This window comes from Delphinus delphis, chromosome 7, assembly GCF_949987515.2.
Source record: "Delphinus delphis chromosome 7, mDelDel1.2, whole genome shotgun sequence".
Taxonomy (NCBI): Eukaryota; Metazoa; Chordata; class Mammalia; order Artiodactyla; family Delphinidae; genus Delphinus; species Delphinus delphis.
The window spans coordinates 66,562,871-66,585,879 of NC_082689.1; the positions used below are offsets into that span (position 1 = coordinate 66,562,871).

Consider the following 23,009-nt stretch of genomic DNA (forward strand, 5'->3'; position numbering starts at 1 on the left):
GGGAAGTGAAGAGGGGAGAGGAAGGAAGGAAGTAGGAGGTGAAGAACAGGAAGATGCTCTAGAGCTCCAGCCTGGCTTCAGAAGGGGTGATTGAATCAGGGCTGTCAACGACGGATAGTGAGCCCCATGCCCACCCTAGGATACTGACAGTGGCTCCAGGCTCCATCCTTCCTTGAGCACACAAGGGCATGCTTCTCACACGGGTCAAACAATCTGTTTTGTGTCAATCCTGCTTCCTTGATCTAGGACTGTAAGTAAACAAAATACAAAAACCCAGACCTAGAACCAGAGCACTCACATCAATCCAAATGCCAAAGATGCTGGGCTCACTTCACCTGTGTTCTCTTTCTACACAGATCATGGAGCAAGAAAGCTGATGTCAAGCCACATCAGAATTCATCAGGGATGAGATACCTGTCAAGGACTTGCGGTAGAGTGGCTTACTGGAATAAAAAGAATCTCTTGTAAGACTAGTGTAAGAACAAATGAGATAATTCCCAGAAGCGGCCTGGAGCTTTTCCAGAAAAAGGTGCTGTGACTATCTAAGGTACCTAATCTGTTAATGGGTATAAATCTGTGTTTGTGGAAGGTAAACTAAAATCTTTATTAGCTAACAGCGGTAGCAGTTTCAGGACAAAAAGAAGGTAGAGGAGTGATTTCCTGCCTCTTTGCTAGTTTGTTCCTCCAAAGAGAAAAACACTTAGAGACATGGCAGAGATGACCTCAGGGAGTGGAATGACGATAAAGGCTATTGATGTAAGAAAGAGAAACTAACCCAGCTTTTTATTTATTTTTCTTTCAAAAGAGACATTCATCCTGTGTATTACCTAGGACTGTATTTACTTGAATTTTATTATATTTATGTGGTAATTGGTTCCATAGTTCACCTCTCTGTATAGGATACAGGACAACAAAACATGTGGTCAGAAGTTGATTATAAGCTGGCTTCTGGACTGGCCAAATTTTTGAACCTATTGAGGAGTGTTTATTTATTTGGTGTATCAGCTGCAATTAACTAAAAAAGCTCTCTAAAATTATCTAAGTCAAGAAGGATGTTTATTGAACATAACAAGCAGTGCACAGGTTGTTTGGGTCCAAGAGCTGAGTGATCCATCAAGAGACCAGGGGTAGATCTGTCTCTGTGACCTGCCACCCAAAGTCTGTCAGCTTTGCCCTCACAATGGCATCCATTCTGGTTGTAAGTGCCTACAGTAGTGCCATGTATCATACCCTGATGCTAAGGTCCAGGGGACAGAGAATTCTGTCTCCTCCTCGGTCTCTTTCTTTTGAGTGAAGAAATCTTTTACAAACACCCACTTGGCAGACTTCCCCTCATCTTTTATTAGCCAGAATTGCACCAAATGCCTAATCCTTAACCAATGATTGGCAAGGGGCTTGGAGGAGGTGTCAAAGTGGAATGGTCACTGGGGAGATGAACACAAAATCTGCTTCAGTTTGCAAACATACAGTAGAAAAACTCAGGAGCTGATGAAACCAATGATGCTGATATATCTATTACAACGTTGGCTTAATTGTTGTTATTAGTGAGCAGTTGTCTCTCTAAGCTTATAGCTGTCTGATAAAGATAAAGTCACAGGGAACTTCATCTCCTAGAAGATGATTATTATTTCCAAGACAAAAATTGTTCTGAAGACAGAGATGACTTGTGCTTTCACACTCAGCTATTTTTTTCAGAGGCATGACATTAGAGAAAGGCAAAAATAGTTTTTTTTATTAAACAGTTAGTAAATCAATAATTATATTTGTGTATAGACAATCATGTGTTAAGCTAACAGGAAAGGAACAATGGTAGAGAAAGCCTACATTTCATTTGTATTTGGCCATGGCATAGTGATATCCATACTACAGTTACTTTCTCAGTAGGTTTGTCCAAACCAATAGTAATACTGAATTCCTTGACATCACACTAAGAACAAGAGGTACATTACACAGAAGAAGAAGCTAGCCTAAGCATTTAATTTACCTTTAAATAATTCCAAAATGCTTAACATACATGTAAGCAGGTATCTATTAGATGGTGGTTTTATTAATTCATTCCTGCTTGTTTTGTATTCTACTTTAAAACAAAGGTGAGGACTATATTGCTATATTTCTTAGGCTGCACCACCCTGTTCCTAACATGGGGCTCTATACATAATAACCTCCTAATAAGGTAGCAGACTCATCCTAATTTCCATTTCTGAAAACATGAACTAAAATTCTTCTCATTTTGCAGGCTTGGGGCCCAGCTTTTCCTAAACTATCTGGGTTCAAATCCTGACTCCTTATTACTTTTGTAACTTGAACAAGTTATCTAACCTACCTGCACCTAGGTCTTTTGATCTGTAAAATGGGAATAATAATAATAGTACTAATCTCATAAGATTAAAATGACAATTAAATGAGTTAGTGTGGGGCTTCCCTGGTGGCGCAGTGGTTGAGAGTCCACCTGCCAATGCAGGGGACACGGGTTCGTGCCCCGGTCCGGGAAGATCCCACATGCAGCGGAGCGGCTGGGCCCGTGGGCCATGGCCGCTGAGCCTGCGCATCCGGAGCCTGTGCTCCACGACGGGAGAGGCAGCAGCAGTGAGAGGCCCGCGTACCACACCAAAAAAAAGAAAAAGAAAAAAGAAAAAAAATGAGTTAGTGTGCATAAATTAAACGACAGAGTGTCTGAGACATAGTAATCATTCAACAGATGTTTATCTATTAGTATTATTTAATCCTCAAAGCCACCTGGTTCGGTAGGCACACCAACAAAGTATTATTTCAAAACTCTTTTAAAACATGGAAAATAATATTTTATTCTGCCTTGGCGAGTGTCCAGTGTTTATTATTATAATGTGCTGAATGCTGTGTGTATGCCTTTGATAAAATATGCTCTTGGTCACACATGCTACCTGAGGATATATAGCAAATACTAGACAATCATTAGCCCTAAACGAAAATTCCTTTGGAAAAAATTAATAACTTTCTTTAGTAGGACAGTAGTTAATTGGTCCACTTTGTCTTCTAGATTATACCCTTCCTATAATAGTCTCTTGTTGATACCAAGAAAACATAGACAGCATCCTTTCCTTAGTAATGGACCCAGTCTTTCCCTGACAACTCCCTCCCTTGTCATCAAGAACATGAAAATACATTTGGATGTTTATTTTTCCCCCTGATCTCTCAAGTTGCATGACACAGAGCAACTTTCTATCCTTGAAGATGGCAAACTTACTGCCTCTGACATAATTTTCTTTTCATGGGAACAGACCAGAATTAATTGATTTTGTCTGTAACATAATTATAAAAATCCCTACAGAGAGAGAGACTATTGATACTAACAGGCTATAAACCAATACAATTCAACATACTGTCTTCTGTTCTGGAAAATCAGGCAAGACGAGAATTCACGGGCTAAATGACTAATGGAAAAAATACTTTGTCTTTGCCGCAATAATGCCACTGCATATCCCAAATATTTACTGTGCCACTTTTCTTAGATTCTGATTCATTAACAATTATTAGTTTTGTATTCATTTCATTTGTTGGTTTCATATAGCAGCTTATGTTAGTATCATAGCATACAGCAGCTTATGTTAGTATCATAGCATACAGATATGTGAGCCTGGAAAACTGAACTGAGGTATACGAATCAATTTTTCTGTAGTTATTAATATACAGCTTAGATCTTTAATATCAAATCCCACAATAGTAAGATTCAAGATAAAAAAATGTCAACAACAGTAGGAAAAATCCATAAAGAACAGACTGTGTGGAAAATGTGTTGCCTCAGAGCAACAATTTGTGTTTGTCAATAGACACTTCAGTGAAGATTACTTTGCTTCTCTGTGCCTGTTCCTCATTTATTTTAAAGGCAGGAAGTTCGACTAATTGTCAAATCTAATGCATGCCTTTTAATTAGCATCTTGGAAATTCCTCTTTTGGCATCCATATAACTCTTCTAATTCCATTGTCTAATATCCTCTGTGTTCCCTCTCCTTAAAATTGGTAGTCACAAGAGTCCTGCTCTTCATCTTCCGATTTTTTCCTAAATAATGTACTGCATATTCTTCAGTTTCAACTGGTGACTGCTTAATCAACATTTTCCCCGCCCAGGCAGCTTTCTTGAGTCTCAGACCCATATTTTAATTACACATCCAGTTGTCTCACAGGCATCTGAAACTAAATAAAACTCAAGCATAATTCATTATTGTGCCCTATAAACCTTCTCCATGTCTCCGTTGGGTTAAATCTGTGGCTTAAACCAGAAATCTGGAAATGAACTTAACCCCATAACTCTTCTTCACCCTATCAAATCATCACAAAATCTTATTGGTCTTCTCTTCCTAATGGTGCCTTGAGTACAGTCCTCGGGTCATGGTTTGTTTTCTCTCTAACTTATTGACTGCCTACTATTTTCCAGGCACCTGCTCACCTTTAGATGCATTTTCTCATTTAAAGGTCACATTAACTCTATGAAGTATGTGCTATCATTGCTATCATTATCTTCACTATGTAGATTGGGAACCTGAAGATTATAAAGGATAAAAAAAATTATCCAAGGTCACACTGCTAGAATGTAGCAGAGCCAGGACTTGAATGCAGTCCTAATTGCCAAGTCCATGCCCTTAAATAATAAAGCTATAGTCAAATTCTCTTGCCCTCTACTTTAGACCACTGGTGTCCATCTGCTTCCTTTTAAGGAAGCTGTTCTCAAAGGGTGGTTTGCAGACAATGCGGTATTCCTGAGTCCCTTTCAGAGGGGCTCTGAGGTAGAAACTATTTTCTTAACAATACCAAGGTGTCATTTGCCTTTTCTTCGCCGTTCTGACATTTGCATTGACAGTGCTATAGTCAGGGGGTAAAACTGCTAATGCCTGAGTGGGAATCAAGGCAGTGGCGTCATACTGAAGGAGGAGTCCTTCGTTTCTTCACCACCAAACACTTTCAGTAAGAAAAAAAATACCAGTTCACATAAGAACATCTTTGATGAAGCAGTAAATATTATTAACTTTATTAAATCTTGACCCTAAAGAACACATATTTTTAATATTCTGTATGACGATAGGGAAAGAATACATAAAGCATTTCTTCTGCATACTGAGCACCATGGTTGTCTCAAGGAAAAGCACTTGTGTGATTGTGTCAGGAGCTGAATACCACTTTTTTTTTCATGGAACCCCATTTTCACTTGAAAGAAAGAACTGACAAACTATGTTATGCAAACTTGGGTATCTGGCAGATATTTTCTCAAAAATGAACAAAGGAAAAACTTGTCATTTCAGGGAAAGCAAATGACAGCATTTGTTGCCAATGTTAAAATTGGAGCTTTCAAGTGGAAATTGGAATTTTGGAAAACTTTTATCTGACACTGGGAGCTTGACAGTCTCCCAATACATTATGACTTTTCTCAAGAGATCAATGGTGATATTAACAAATGTGATTTTTGAATGTTATATAATAAAATTTGTCAAAACTTGAAAAATCTGCATAATAATGTGCTGATATTTCCCAAATGATCCCTGCATGATGGTACAAAATCCATCCAAAGGGCAAGATCAATCAAAAGTTCACTGATATGGTTTCTGATTCCACATTGAAACTAATTTAAGAGAGTACCATTTGTAGAGTTTTGGTATTTATCAAAGAATAATAATCCCAATTGTCTGATAAAGAAATTAAAATATTCCCTATTTTCCAGTTACATATATGTGAGAGGATTTTCTCCTTTCTTTAAAAAAAATTTATTTTATTTTAAAATTTTATTTATTTTTGGCTGTGTTGGGTCTTCGTTGCTGCCCACAGGCTTCCTCTAGTTGCAGCGAGCAGGGGCTACTTTTTGATGCAGTGCACGGGCTTCTCATTGTGGTGGTTCCCTTGTTGCAGAGCACAGGACCTAGAATGCAAGGGCTTCAGTAGTTGCGGTGCATGGGCTCAGTAGTTGTGGCTCACAGGCTCTAGAGCACAGGCTCAGTAGTTGTGGCACATGGGCTTAGTTGCTCCACAGCATGTGGGATCTATCTGGCCCAGGGATCAAACCCGTGTCCCCTGCATTGGCAGGCGGATTCTTTGTGTGTGTGTGTGTGTGTGTTTCTTGAGTTTTATTTATCATAGAAACAAGCAGTGGGAGTCAATACTCCAGGTAATTTCTAAAATGCCATGAACTTAATTTTATACTCTGCAACTTTTTGCTTTGTATATATGAGCTCTAAAGAATAACTGCATTGGGCTTCCCTGGTGGTGCAATGGTTAAGGATCCACCTGCCAACGCAGAGGACATGGGTCTGAGCCATGGTCCGGGAAGATCCTACATGCTGTGGAGCAACTAAACCCATGTGCCACAACTACTGAGCCTGCGCTCTACAGCCCTCAAGCCACAACTATGGAAGCCCGTATGCCACAACTACTGAAGCCTGTGCACCTAGAGCCTGTGCTCCGCAACAAGAGAAGCCACCGCAATGAGAAGCCCTCACACCATAACGAAGAGTAGCCCCCACTCGCTGCAACTAGAGAAAGCCCGTACACAGCAACAGAAGACCCAACGCAGCCAATAAATAAATTAATTAATTAATTTAAAAATCTGTTTTTAAAAAAGAATAAAAATTTTAAAAAAAAGAATAACTGCATTTAGCTGAATACAACATAAAGGTAACAGTTTAAAATATCAAATTCTTAACTTCAAGATTGTTCTTGATTTTGAATTCCCATTTTCTAGCAAGAAATATTTAAATAGTTCTCAATCTAAGATTTAAAGAACAAAGAAATGTATCAACTGCAATTATCTGAAACAGAGCTGAACAGTAGAAGAAAAACAAGAACAAAATTACAAAATAACAAAAACCAAACCACTGGAAGCCCAGGTTTGGCAGGCGGATTCTTAACCACTGTGCCACCAGGGAAGTCCCGGGAGGATTTTCATCTTGTACTTGAATCAAAACAACAAATCTCAACAGATGGAACCCTGAAGAGGATGTGAGAATCTCGGTGTATTTCATTAAGCCAGACAGGAAAGGGATTTGCCCAAATGTAAAACAAGTTCATTCTTCTACTCAATTCTTTTCCTTTGGGATAATAAGTTATTTTCATTAAAAATCTGTTTTATATGTAAACATACAAGGGCTTGTTATTAAGTTAATTAAAGCATGTTTTTTAATTTTCTATTTTAATTCTTAATACAGTAAACATGGATAGATAAGCCTCCCCTTAAACAAAAGCTCTTTGAGGTCTTCTATAATTTTAGGAGTATTAAGGAATCCTGAAACCAAAATGTGTGAAAACCATTGCTCTCGGATCACTCCCTATCTGTCTGCCTTTCATACCGCCACCATCTTTCCAACCTTCCAAATGATCATGCCACTCCCCACCCACAGCTGACCTTAGTGTGCTGAATGAGGCCTTTGGTGATCTATATCCTGCCTAAATTTCCATTCCTTTCTCTTTCCACTCCCTTTTGGGCAGGTTGGTCTCCACCCATAATGAACTGCTTATAGTTCCTCCCAAACAATCCATGCTCTCTGTTATTTCTGGGTCCATATACATGCTGCCTCCCTGCCTACCAAGTAGGTCTCTACTGATATGTCTTCCTACCAACCCTCCCCCAACTACCACCACAACAACTAGTTGGTCAAACCCAACCTGTCTACAAAACCCACCCCAATATCACTTCTTCAGGAAAACTTGCCTGAACCATACCTCTCTGGGCAGAATAAATTGCTCCCTTTTATGGACCTCAGACAATAAGCAGTTACATATAATTGCATTATAATTATTAGTATAGAAATCTGTCTCTCTCAATGGACTGTCAGTTCCTTAAGGGCAGGGACTATGGGTACCTAGTCCAAGCACAGTGTTGATACATAGTAGTCCCTCAATTAATATATCCTAAATAAATGATCCTAAGGTTCCTTCCAGGCTTGACATTCTGTCGTCCACCCCTACAATAGGATATTTTGAACCACAGTCTTTCTTGATTAACAGAAGGATGTATTTGTTTTACTCACACACATTAACACACAAAAACACTTTAGTTTTTAATCAAAGAGATCATCTCCTCAGTCTTTTATCTTTTTTGTCCTTGCAAGGACAGTTCTGGAGAAAATTTGGTATGTTAAATTTGATGTGTTTTAATAAATTATAATGCACAGATATTCATTAATAATATATATTCCACACCAAGGCATCAGTAGGAATTAATTTTCTAAAGTCTGGCCCTAATAGGAATATAAAATTATGTAAGAGCTCTGTATAATAAGCTCACAAAGAACAAGAAAGAAGAGGAAAAAAATTAAAATAGAACTGCCAAAGAACTATGAGAGGTTTCTAAACAGCAATGCTGTAGATGAAGCCCCGAGAAACTCTTGTTCACTATAATCTTTAATGTCTCAGCCTATCCAAATATTGAACAAACCCTAGTTCCCCTTGCAGACAAAAATCTGAGAGTCTAGAACTGGCCTGTCTTCTCAGGATTTAGAGACAGCAGCATGGGAATTTCAGAGACTTCTTTACTTCCTTTTGACCAAGACTCAAATTTTTTATTCTAGCCCTTGATAAGTGAACAAGAAGGTAAAGGATTATTTATTTTTAAATAAATTTCCATGATTTGTGATGGTTCCTTGTTCCATGTCATCCCAGAGAAATCAGTCATCTGTAAAGATTACTGAAAGATTTCTACATGTTTAAACTAATTTCATTTTAAAACTTAGGAACCAGGAGACTCCAATTAAATAAGTATAATTATTTCTTTATGGCAAAGTGTTGCCTCATACATGATAAGGTACTTCGATGACACTGAGGTTGAGGAAGGTTAAATGACAAACAGTAACAGACTCAATACTAATCTAGATCTCTGATACCAATTGCTGCATGGTTTTCATTCCATTGTCAGTAAAGAAACCAAAATCAGTGCAACTAAATGCTCAAATACAAAAGTAACCTTTCTTCTCCCTTAAGAAAGCAACCACGTTCCACAGAAATTTTTAAAGAAAGTTTTCTCATGCTGTGTCATTTTTATTTAGCAATGGGGAAGAACCTTATCCATTTAATTCATGACAGGTGATGAGACACAGGTGGATTACACATCCCTGGGTATTTAAGGTTTGCAGTTAAGCACAAACTCTTTCCACACTGAAAAGTATAAAAGCTGTGATTATTCCACAGCAGCCTAGAGTTTGGAGTGACTATGTCACCATTGAAATGACATAAAATGGCTGAAACTATTAATTCTACTTTGTGCTGTCTACCATGAATTTAGAAGGCACAAAATAGATGATTGATTGATTTTTAAGTAAAACAGAATAACTGTTCCCAAACCTTCTGATTTATATACCGGTTGATGGAGTATAAAAAAAGAGCCTTGTCCCACCACAAATCAGAAGTTCATTTTCAGAACTAGTAGCAAAAATGGCACAATTTTTTGACAAGTCTGATAATTTATAACTTATCTAGAATATACCTTCATAATAGCAGGAAATATAATAACAATGTCATATTATGAGTATGAATTCTATGAAAAGACACAGGTATTAAAATATGTTTTGTTACTGGAACAGACCAGGGAACCAGTAACTCAGATATACACTCAAAAAACATATAATAACTTATATCATTTTTCTTATGTTACTATAAGATCTAGAGTTTCTGCTTCTCTGGAAGGTCAGTATATCCATGCAATCAACTGCCAAGAATTAGAAGGCCATTTAGGAATAAACTACCATGGAGACTAGAATAAGGGCAGAGACGGGTGGGTGGTTGCAGATAGGGAAAATGTCACAGATGACTTGGATGATTATTTTGATGCCAAGGTTGTAGATCATTCTACAAGATGACTGGTGTACTCATTGTATTTTTGTTATTTTTTCTATTTTCTATCTTGATTTTTATAATGAGATTCTTGGCACAGTGCAAAATAATATAACTGTTAACTTATGTTTCAAAATTTATGTAGCTGATTTCCTGTATTTTTGACAGCTCTGTCACATTTCCAGCAGATAGAATGTTTTCCCTTCCCTGGGAAATTGAACATGTCCACTCCACATGTCTGCCTTACCTCCATTCCTCTCCCAGCCAGGTGGTAGGCATGAATGAAGGTGCCCCTGTACTCTGCAATTCCCAGCCCATTCCTGAACCTCCACAGTCAGTTGTAGTTCCAGCAAGTTAAGACCTTATTTAAAGAAGAGTGGCTTGAATTGTGAGGATGCTTGAAACCACAGCAGAGGAAATGGCTGGAGGAACTGAAGATAATTAGATTATGATAGTTGACACTAGTACAGTGCTTGCTAATTCCAGAAAATAGTCTAAACATTTAATGTAAATTAATTCATTTATTCCTTACAATAACCTGGGAGGTCAGTTTTCATGTTATCCCCATTTTATAGATGAAGACTGAAGCACCGAGAGGTTACATTTTTAAAGTCATGCAGCTCATCAGTGGCAGAGCCAGGGTTTAGAACAGAAGAAGTCTAGCTCCATAGTCCATGCTTTTACCACACTACACCGAATGGAAGATTCAGGAAAAAGATGAAAATTGTCTTGGAATACTTAAAGAGCAGCAGACTGGGAAAGGAAGTAAATATATTCTGCATTGCTTCAGAAGATACCTCAGAAAGATCCAAGGTGAAAAGCTAAATGGAAACAGTTTTGACTTCTCTGTCCCTGCTGACAGTCAGACCTTGTCTGGACAACCAGTGGTCAATGATGCTGATAATCAGAACAGTGGCTGGGTTAGGCAAAACTTCTTTTCCTATCCTGAGATTTTATGAGTCAGGGATATACCACTGCATTGTCACCAGGATTTCTTTCTTTGGAAAGTTAGTAAGATGTGATAAAAGGAGGAATGAGAGAAATAATGGGTCCTTGAGTAATTTTATTGACAAGCATTCTTGGCATTACTCTTTACCAAACATATACTATACTTTGGTGCAAAGGTATCAGAACAGACTTTTGAAGGACATATAAAGTTGGCGTATTGAAAATTAGACTGAATGATGCTTCTAAGTTAAAATTTGTAGTGCAGCATGAAAAGCACTACTTAAAGTTTATACTTAAAAAAAATTACTAGAAGAAACACTAAATGACATCTTGGTTGATTTTCTTAATCCCTCTCGTTCATTTGGTTTCCTATCTCATGCATTTTTTAAAAATTGTAGGATATTCTTATGCAAGAAGCTAAACGTAATTAAATGTGCAGGATGAAAAGATGGCACAGGCACTTCCGGTACCCCCAGGACCTGAAAGCTTCCGCCTTTTTACTAGAGAATCTCTTGCTGCTATCGAAAAACGTGCTGCAGAAGAGAAAGCCAAGAAACCCAAGAGAGAACAAAACAACGATGACGAGAACAAACCAAAGCCAAACAGTGACTTGGAAGCTGGAAAGAACCTTCCATTTATTTACGGAGACATCCCTCCAGGGATGGTGTCAGAGCCACTGGAGGACCTGGACCCATACTATATCAATAAGAAAGTGAGTGTTGATTTTATCCTTCCAATAAGTCTTTAATTTAACTCAACTTTAATATACTTTGCTGGGGCTCATATATATACCACACCATAATTTTTCTACTGTTAAAGGTTTTATACTTTTTATTTCCACTTATTTTTAAGCACAATATAATAAGCAGAAACATTTATAAGAAATGAAGTCAAGATCTGGCCACAGTGAAGAGATATAAAGAGATGAACAATTTGTACAATTTCATAGTAATTGATACTGTCAAACTTAAAACTGACATCAACAAAGCAAAATATCTGTTATTGCCGACATATTTAAGCACACGGTAGACAACAGAACAGTAGCTATGTGAAAGAAGAGTTATGGGGTACATATAACTATTTTTTAGTTCTTATTTGGCTTGAGGTTTCTTCACAATAGATTTGTGTTCTAGAGAGCAATAAATAAGCTTTTACTTAGCATCCTCCTACAGGAAGATATACAGTGAGAAGCATGTTCACCCAAGGATACATGTTTTTGGTCCACTAACCTGGAATATGATTGGGAGCTTCTCTTAACCTTAATTTGTCACAGGCTAGATTCTATAACACTTACATATTGTTAAAAAATCACTCCAAGAAAAAAATGTCAAGAACAGAAGGCAACCCCCCCAAAACCTCATTTTTCCATCCATATATGATTTAAATCAACAGCTATGACTGTGCCTTGCTAATACTATAATAATCACATAATTCTGTCAGAATTAGCTAGTTTTTGATGTTAAACCAGCTGTACAGTATTTTATAGGAAATATAAAAAACGGATGATAGATTTTATGCTTTCTAATTGGGTATTTTGACATCTTACAACCACAATTTATATTTCACGTTCACAAGCATAAAAACAGGCCCATGTAGAAACTAAAGATAAATTAATATCACCATGAGCCACTCGCTTACAGATTAAAGGAGATATTGAGCACTTTTACTAGCCAAAGCCAGCCCTTTTATAAGGAATGGCGAAAGAAATTGCATTCTTTAAGCAGCATACAATTTATAAGATCAAAAATGGTTAAAGGAACTGACAACCATTCAGACATGGAACTAGCCCTATTGCTCTAAAGGACTGCTTCTCAAACTTACATGTACATACACATCACCAGAGGATCTTGTTAAAATACAGATTCTGATTCCATCGATCTGGGGTGGGGTCACGGATCCTGCGTTTCTAACAAGCCCTCGAGTGAGACTCATGCTGCTAGTACATGGGCCATGCTTCGAGTAGCGAGCTTTAAAATGTTTTATTTAAAGTTACAGAACAAAGTTAAATAAACAGGTCCTTTCTTCTTCCTTTTAAACTAGCTTCATGAAAGGTGGCAGATAATAAATATTCATATAGTTCTAAAAATAATTTATTCCAGTACTTTACCATGGAATTGATAAAGAAAATTTTGAAATTTAGTTACTGTATTATAACACATGATGATGCTAGTGAGGCATTCCCCAAGAAACTAGAAGAAAATTCTCCTCTGAAAATTATTGATTCAAACTATATATTTGCAAAGATACCTTCAAGAGACAGGGGCATGACTGATACTCTGACATGATTAAAAGTATTTGCTACTTAAAGAAAGGAAATGTCCTTAAGAAAGGGAACTGGTAAAATTAAGGTGGAAAAAGGAGAATAATAGAGACAAACATTAGCATTTTCCCAGGGAGACAGATCTTTAGTAGTAGCCCTGAAAGCATATTCCTCCCAGAAAGTCACTTCATTGTAAAGGGGCTACACTGTACTACCTAATCAAGATGTCATCAAACATATGTTTTATTTAACTAAGTCAGCTTATTTGGACTCCACCCTCAGCAAAGAATATCTTATAATTTGTCCTCCCATAGATCTGCTTAAAGAAAAGAATGTGCTGGTTGTGCTATGGCAATTATTTCAGCCCATGTGACAGTGATATAACTGGTTGTATATAAGTAGATTGGCGTTCTGATTTTATATCAGGCTTTAAAGCTTGGTTAATGTGAGTTTGCTGCTGAGAAACAGAATTATTCTCTGTGTGCTGACAAAGTCAGTTTTTATTGCCTTCCTGTCTGACAGCAAGACTTGAACCCTGATTTATTCATAATGGCCATGACCCATCTTGAGAGACATCTAGACTGTTTACTGTTGTCTGCACAGCTTTCCTTTATGAAGTGTCCATAAAGATAAAGATTGAGGTGCTATTGAAGAAAAAGGTAGTTTGTGGTTCTTAGGATAGAAGGAGCTAATATAGGAAGTTAATGGAGAAGTTCTGGAATTTAAAATACGGTATAGAGCTTGTTAATTATATGAAATAATGCAGGAGAAAGGCATTTTAAAATTGTAAAGCATTATGTAACTTTGCTTCCATCAGTTAATGATACAGTTTACATACCTAATTTAATCATATGAGCAACATCACAGTGTATTTTAATGGCATTCAAATTGAACAGATAAAACTTAAGAATAGTGACAGTAATAATAATAGTTAACATTTGTTATGCTCATACTTTGTCAGGTACTGTTTGAGTGCTTTAACTGGTATAACTTATTTAATATTCAAAGAACCAGTGAGGCAGGTACTATGTTAACCTCATTTTATAGATGGGAAGGTGAAGCCCAGAGAGGTTAAGTAACTTGACCAAAGTCACATTCCATAAGTGGTGGATTAGGATTCGAACCCAGGCAGTCAGGCTCCAGAACCAGAGCTCTTAACCACTAAGCAAAACTACATATGGTGTTTATTAATATAAGAAAAGAAAGTTTTTTTAAAAATTGGTTTTATAATTTTGAATTCTCTGATGTATGCGGTTCTACTCAGAGAACTTATTCTTGCCTCAAGTAGTAAAAATTTTAGTGAACCTGTAAAATGTGCATTTACCTGGAAAAAAGAAGCAGGCAGCATTCCAGAGTAGACAATAACCAGTTTAACATACTTCCGGATATAACATTCATCATCTTAGTAGCAATAAGTAGTACTATTTTTTTAAGTCACATCAATACTTATCATTTCTTAGAGGACTGATTTTGGAATTGACACTATTTCTCTCTCTTCTATTTACATGTCATTCTGTCAATTTTCAGTTTAGATATATCTCTCAATAACATAAGAGCCCCAAATTTCAAATGCCTTTCTTGAAATTTTTTCACTATACAGGACATTAACGTTTTATTCTTAATTTCTCAGAACTCAGAGTTTTCTTTGTGTTAGGGGCTGTTCTCCAGAAATAAACTGGTATTGTGTTCTTAAGGTCTGCTTTTTCCAGAATCAGTAAATTCACCGAAGATGCCCTTGGCATGTCGTTTTTAATCCCATTAGTACTACAAAGGCCAATCTTGTGGGAAGAGAAGAGGATTCCATGTTTTAAGGGACAGTTCATTCCTGTTCACTCTATTTTTGGAGATTTTTTCAAAATAAAATCCTCTCAATGTTACAAGTGGTTTTTTCAGGGATATTGTTTCAAAAAAGCATGAGTAAATGCACCTTAAACTATGGTAAACTTTACATGTTACTGCTGTCATTGAATGTTTAAATGGATCTAGATTGTTTGGCTATAATATTACATGATTTAACCCTGTGAATTCAAAAAATCCTTTAATGCATTTGTGCTTCAAGGGCACTCTTCCCAATGTCCACTGTCCCTTGTGGATAATCTCAGTGCTAGTAAAGAACAGTTTATTTGCCCTTGTCATAGAATTGTTCAAATTTATAGAGTACAGTTCATGGAAAATGGTTGGTGAGGTCCATGGTCTTGAATACGAAAGGCCAATGTGCAGAGAAGTTGTTTTCTCTACCCTTTATACTTACAATATAAATATTTTATATTTATAAAATATAAATATTATACTCACAATATATCTATTCAAACAGAGCATGTTGTCAGTGAACATGAATGTATGGGATATAGCCCTTACTTAAAGGATAAAAACATATTATTAAGTAACTGGTTATATAGAATAGATGTCTTAAAGGTAAATGGCATCTTAAAGATAAACCCACATTTATTTAAAACAAGTGTTTGTTTGCAAACCAGGCTATTAAATACTGTGGAAAAAATGGAGAAAAAGTAGTGAACAGGCTCTTTATGTTCAATGATTTATAACAACTTCTAAGCTAGTCCTCAGTGGAATGAACTCTACATGTAAATTGCTACTTGACTCTAATTACAAGCAACATGCCAATGTGCGTATATTAATGTACTAAGACTTACTGGAAAAGGGAAACAATTAGGGAGTGATCAGAAGGCAGTGTGATTTATCTGGAAAGACATGGTGGAGGAGATGATCTTGATAGCTGAGGACATTCCCAGAGAGTAGGAATTTTCAATCCTTGGCTGCATATTAGAATCACGTGAGGAAATTTTTTAACATACCATTGTTTGTGCCCATCCTCCAGAAATTGATTCAATTGTTCTCGCGTGGATCCCATATACTGGCGATTTTAAAATCACCCCAGGAAATTCTAACATGTGGACAGGACTAAGAACCTTTGATATAATAGTGGGTCATTGTAGGTGGGACCTTATTGTCAGGTCTGTTATGGACCTGAAACAGGAGGAAGTTTGCATTACATGACCTTTCAGGTGCCTCCCTCCTCTAGGATTCTATGACACTCATTTTCAGAATCAGAGGGAGAAGCTGACAGTGAGTGGAACTGGCAAGTGAATTGAATTGGCTGGAACAGAGATGCTTTGGTGGGAAAAAAATAAAAGATGATCCTAGAGAGACCTACTAGGTAATCACTGGGTAGTACAGCTTAAATGGTAAATTGAAGATTATAGGTTTCAGGGAATGCCCTTTGAAATGATGTAGTTCAGCCTAACTCTTAATGCAGCTGTTCCTTCTCAGTATTACCAGCAGATCTATAGAATGAGCAAAAACAGTTTATTCAGCCTGTTTGAACATTTTAAAGTAGGACAACTACCAGAGGGAAAATAGCCTTCATAAACTTTGGAGTTAAAAGACTTGATGCAATTAAAATATTTATAAAAGATTATTTTAATAGCAGTATGTACAGAATAATCTGAAAAGTTACCAAAACTGGAGACAGATGGTAAGGCTTAGATAGACGTAGAGTCCATAAAGTTACCTTACATCTTGGTAAAAATTTTGTGTAGGATCATCAATTTGTATCAGGAAGTTGATACCTGAGAGACAGATTAGATAATAGTATATCATATCTTTATTTGTAGCTATATGTTAATTTAAGGGAGAAACATCTAACATGTTTATAGTTATGATATACAAACTGGCTTAAACAAGTTCAAACAAATCAGGTAAAAAGTTTTTTTATGTGTATAAGCTCTTCAAATAAGCCACATGTCTAATCTAGTGATTTTTTTCTCATATTTTCTTTTTCAGACTTTTATAGTGTTGAATAAAGGGAAGGCAATTTTCCGATTCAGTGCCACCTCTGCCTTGTATATTTTAACTCCGCTAAACCCTGTTAGGAAAATTGCTATTAAGATTTTGGTACATTCATATCCTTTTCATGTGAATTGTCTAAATGCTGTTTCTAGTAGTTGATTTTACAAAAAATGTCATTCTTTTTAAAATATATATATAAAATTTCTTTGGGATTAATGGTAACATTGTTGTTTAATCTGTTTTACTCATGATTTTCTGCTATTTATAACAAGATTATTGTAGAATGACTATTATGATTCTAGAAGTAAAAACGCTACCATGATAGTGAATGTGTAAATGAGACACATTGTGTAGTACGAATAACAGCAAATCTACTTCAAACTTTTTATTAACCTCAATTAGACCATATATAACCACGACTAAAGAAACATAGTCTATGGTGCTTAGTATTATTATCTATATTACCAAATGTTCAAACTTTTGTGCCTTAATTCGTTCTGTATTTTCATCTCCTGGGCCTGTCCTCTCTCCCTTCCTGCCTCCCTCCTTCCTTCCTTCCTTTCTTCCCTCTTTCCTTCCTTTCTTCCCTCTTTCCTTCCTTTCTTCCCTCTTTCCTTCCTTTAGTAAATATTTTTTAAACTACTATGTGCCTATGTATCTGATTGATAATATATATTTAAAACCCATTGAACTTAAAACTACTTACAGTGATAGTCAAAATGTATATGTAAAATGACATAATAGGGGTGGATTTCAAGAAAATTCTCAACACATGATAATAAAATAGAAAGGTGATCTTCAGATGCAGTGTTCAAGAATGGCATCTTATACAGATTCAAAACAGGCTAACATAAAAACTAAAAGAGAGACAATAGAGACAGGGTTAACCTAGAGACAGGGGAAATAGGACTGATAACCTTTTGAAATGCATTTGAATTCTCCCATTCTATGGTTTGATACTGTAAAGTATTTACGTTTTAAAATAAAAGATTTACCTCAAAATATGTAATCATAAACTTCCTTAGAGTGAAGTCAGGATTGAGATCCTAAGGGAAATTACCATATCTAATTCTTAGGAAGGTTTAAAAACAGTGTTTGTTTAGGTATGGTGTGGACTAGATACAGGAAGATAGCTAGGTGGTCAAAGTTCCCACACTCTCAAGTGAAAATAGAAAGTTAGAAAATAATACTAGCTCTTTAGCAAAAAATTGTCTCTCTCTTTATTCTTACGTTGTAAACGCTAAAGGAACAAGTTACATCACTATAAGACTGCTAGAGTTTCTAATTACAGTGGAATTCTCAAGCAGTGTAATCCTCAAATATATGGGGCTGTACATTCTCAAGTGTATTACATTGCACTCATTAACCTTTTTTCTGTCAGTAGAAATTGTAAACGATACCTGAAGTATAACTTTTAGACTTATACTATAAACTTACTAAAGAATGGTCATTTCCCCTGCAGTGCAGTTTCACACAACTCACTGAAATGCAAAATTCACATTTGCTTCAAATAGAGATCTCTTTCTATTGAATTCAGTTTTGTGAGAAAATGATGTAAAATAAAAAAGAATGGACCAAGAGTATATGACAGACTTTGAAGTTTCTTACTGTTTTTGCCATTGTTTTAAAAGAAATAAGTAAGGTTAATTTTACAGGTAACTTGTGTTGATTTTTTTTTTTTGTACTGGATCATTTTTAAGTGGCCATGACATTGTACTAGCATTTATTCCTTAACTATGATCTACTTTATTCAGCATGCTTATCATGTGCACTATTTTGACCAACTGTGTATTTATGACCCTGAGTAATCCTCCAGACTGGACAAAGAATGTAGAGTAAGTAGAAATAATTTCTTGGAATGAGAAATACACACTCAAATTCTCTAGCAATCTCCTTATAGTTATGGTCTGACTCATGGTTTCCACTTTTTTGAAGTCAGGCTAAACACTTTTAAGAAAAAGTTATTTCCATAATATGAAAAAAATAGAGGAAGTTCTTAGGGGACTTTTTCTCCTATGAGGTAGGTATTTCTTCTGACAAAGGACAGTATTTGTTTAAGAAAGGTTATTAATTGTATATACTAGGTGGTAAACTAAACAATCATTTAGCATAGAAGTTAAGACTGAATCACAGTTATGCACTTTAGATAAAATATAATTACCATTTGAATAATTTTATAAATAAAATTATTTTATTCTAGTATATTACCATTATTGTTATATTCTGATAAAATAGATTTAGGTGTTTAGCTCTATATTACTATATTAGGCATTTCAGTTATATGTTTTATCATTGCATTTAGGAAAAATACATTTAGGTATTTAAGTTACTTTGATGTTTAGTTACATTTCGACACATAGTTTATTTAGACAGAGGATGTGTGCTAAAACACCACAGGTGTGTCCTGTAAAAAGGAAATATAGAACTACCATATGACCCAGCAATCCCACTACTGGGCATATACCCTGAGAAAACCATAATTCAAAAAGAGTCATGTACCACAATGTTCATTGCAGCTCTATTTACAATAGCCAGGACATGGAAGCAACCTCAGTGTCCATCGACAGATGAATGGATAAAGATGATGTGGCACATATATACAATGGAATATTACTCAGCCATAAAAAGAAACAAACTTGAGTTATTTGTAGTGAGGTGGATGGACCTAGAGTCTGTCATACTGAGTGAAGTAACTCAGAAAGAGAAAAACAAATACCGTATGCTAACACATATACATAGAATCTAAAAAAAAAACCCAATGGTTCTGAGGAACCTAGGGGCAGGACAGGAATAAAGACGCAGACATAGAGAATGGACTTGAGGACACAGGGAGGGGGAAGGGTAAGCTGGGATGAAGTAAGAGAGTGGCATGGACATATATACACTACCAAATGTAAAATAGATAGCTAGTGGGAAGCAGCCACATAGCACAGGGAGCTCAGCTCCTGCTTTGTGACCACCTAGAGGGGTGGGATAGGGAGGGTGGAAGGGAGACGCAAGAGGGAGGAGATATGGGGATATATGTATATGTATAGCTGATTCACTTTGTTATAAAGCAGAAACTAACACACCATTGTAAAGCAATTATACTCCAATAAAGATATTTAAAAAGAAGAGAGACAGGTAAAGGGGACACTTAAATATTATTATTTGAATATGCAGTTTTCTCTTTTTAAAGTCATTTTTAGAGATGACTATATCCATTATGAAAAGTCTTAGCTTTACAAAAGCTTTTGACTTACACGGTTTAGTTGGGAAGCTTTGCACAGGTTTCTGATCAATTATCTCTAGTCAGTTGACAGCAAGGCAGCAGGAAAACAAGCAAAATATTAGTGGTTACAGCCAAAAAACAAAACAAAACAAAGAAACAAACAAACAAAAAACCACACCAAAAACAGAGTCCAATGCAAAGAGAAGTCAGTCCCGACATGAAAATAGAAGTCACTGATAGCAGAAACCACCCCTGTACAAAGAGGTATCATACTCAGAAGGCCTGAGGACCATATTGCATAGTGAAGGTTGTTATGTAAGGCAAGGCACTTCTATGGACATCAAAATTACAGGGGAAAATAAAACACCTTGTAAAATGGACAGAATCAACAATATGATTAAGAGCCTAGTGGGGGTACAGCCAAGAAAAATCAAAATCCCCTTGATTCTCACTGACCTGTTCAATCTAGTTTGCTAACAGGTACATCTGAACACCCATTCTGTGCAAAGCTGTCTCAAACGTTAAGTTCTAAGACCTCTCTTCCTTGGATAGCTATCACACTCACCATACACTCCAAATGTCCCCACAAATTTTCTTCCTTTTCCAAAACAGGAATAGGAGCAGGGACTTTCATCTTGTTTCTAGTCTGCAGATAACTTAGAATTGCTTAAGCATAAACCACAGGGCACTAACCATTAATAGGATAAACAGAACATACATGGGAGCTGTCTCACTCTCCAAACAGAAGTGTCACGGTGATTATATGTAATACACAAAGATCCAAACCAAAACACAAGTAACCATAAGCTTGGCATTGTAAATTATGTCTTCCTAATAAAGTCAGCTACTTCATAATAAGTAAAGATAGCAGTTATACTTACTCCTCATGAAATTAATTGAATTGTTTAAAAAAGGAAGACTTAGGAAAACTAGACGTGAAGATTTCTGCATACATTTTCCTTTGATTTCTTTGTTCCCTCATAAGACAGAAATTTCTACAGAAAAAAAAAAAAGCGAAAATAACTCTCCTAACTTTTTTCACATATAAAATACTAGTAGGCTAGAAAAGATAATGAATTTTAATGAAAGTAAATTAAATCTTTGTGGCTTGAGAGGAGTAATCTGAAGAACAAACTTAGATTGTACTTTTAAAAAGAATCCACTGTTGAAAAACAAGTACTCTCTCCCAACTATTTCTGGAAGAAACAGAAATAACTTGTATTGTCAACACTCAAAGGAGAGAGGGCTAGAAATTCACTACCAAACAACAAATGTAAAAGTCTTTCACCATTTTGGAGGCTGAAACTTGAATTTGAGCATGTTTAAATGATTTGGCCCAATTGCATAGTAACTGATGAGAGGTTAGATTCAGGAATTTTGGTATCCCTGAATTTTGGTAATTTTGGTAATTGTGTAAACACACACACAGAAAATACTAATGCACTGAAAGTTTTTTAATGAATATGTATATATACATATATATATATATATTTGGTGAATATATGTGTGTGTGTGTGTATATATATAGAGAGAGAGAGAGAGAGAGAAAGAGAGAGAGAGAGAGAGAGAAAAGCAGATTTATAACTTTATGCCTGAATCTTAAGGATAAAAAGGGGAAGTAGGGCTTCCCTGGTGGCACAGTGGTTGAGAGTCTTCCTGCTGATGAAGGGAACACGGGTTTGTGCCCCGGTCCGCCGGGCCCGTGAGCCATGGCCGCTGAGCCTGCGTGTCCAGAGCCTGTGCTCCGCAATGGGAGAGGCCACAACAGTGAGAGGCCCGCGTACCGCAAAAAAAAAAAAAAAAAAGGGGGAAGTACATTTTCTAGATTAGACATGTAAAATATCCCCCCAAATTATTTTAATCATTAAGAAATCTGAGTGAAATAATTTATTATAAATAAACAAATCCAAGAAATGTTATCTCTAGAGCTATAATGTCCAATAAGCCACATGCAGCTATTGAAACTTGAAATTTGGCTAGTCTTAATTGTTGAAAGGATAACCTTTTAGATATATTGGTTTAAATAAAATATAATATGCAAACTAAGTTTACTCATTCCTTCTTACTTTTTTATTTGGTTACTAGAAATTTTAAAACTACATATGTAGCTTGTATTATATTTCATTTGGACAGTGCTGCTCTAGCACATCAAGCTTGATAAATATCCATAAAACACATGAAACTATTATTCTAAAACCTAAATATTTAAACAAGATCAGATTCTTTGTGGAAGATATTATCTCTTCAGTTTAACCCTTTACTCAAGCTCATAAGATTAAACTAGCAGGTTTTTTTTGTAAGTGGAAATAAGGAACAAGGTCTTAGTGAAGTGAAAAACCACAAAAGGATAGGATTTGCTATATTTTAACAGTTCAAACGAAGCAGTTAATTTTTGTTTGGATGCTTTTCCTAGGTACACATTCACTGGAATCTATACCTTTGAGTCACTTATAAAAATCTTGGCAAGAGGGTTTTGCTTAGAAGATTTTACATTCCTTCGTGATCCATGGAACTGGCTGGATTTCAGTGTCATTGTGATGGCGTGAGTATTTTTGAAAACATGTTAAGCTCAAAGGAATGAAAATAGTTGCAGCATAAATAAGGTAGTTGTGACATATTTTTAAAGTAGAGTTTGCTTATAAGCCAAATTAACTATATGCCTCATATATTTTCAGAATACATATTAGAATATATATTGCAAGGTAAATATATCTGGTAAATGAGCAATAAATGGAATTACATTCATGCCATATAGCCTTCTACTTCATCAAAGTGAAGTTATTCATTGACTATAATTTAATACCACCAACTGTACTTCGATTAGTTTTGTAAACAAACTTGTTCATATTAGTGAAAACTGCATTGAAATAAAGCAGCAATATTTTATTCCGTAAAGGCAGCTGTTAGCACATGGCACCCTGAAGTCTATAGCATTTCCATAAAACTCAAGGGGCTCTATATGCCAAACCAAACCACTTTTCATTCTTTATTTAG

At 36.0% G+C, this 23,009-nt stretch overlaps 1 protein-coding gene across 1 annotated transcript in view; it reads left to right on the top strand.

The window, feature by feature from the left end:
* Positions 1-497: 497 nt before the first annotated feature.
* Positions 498-23,009, top strand: part of LOC132428592 (sodium channel protein type 3 subunit alpha-like) — an 88,729-nt gene continuing 66,217 nt past the window's right edge. Inside the window, exons 1-5 of the mRNA XM_060016659.1 lie at positions 498-547; positions 11,133-11,446; positions 16,799-16,917; positions 18,550-18,639; positions 22,429-22,557. Of these exons, the coding sequence (XP_059872642.1) occupies positions 11,183-11,446; positions 16,799-16,917; positions 18,550-18,639; positions 22,429-22,557 (602 nt within the window). The 5' untranslated portion in view covers positions 498-547; positions 11,133-11,182. The remainder of the gene's footprint in view (positions 548-11,132; positions 11,447-16,798; positions 16,918-18,549; positions 18,640-22,428; positions 22,558-23,009) is intronic.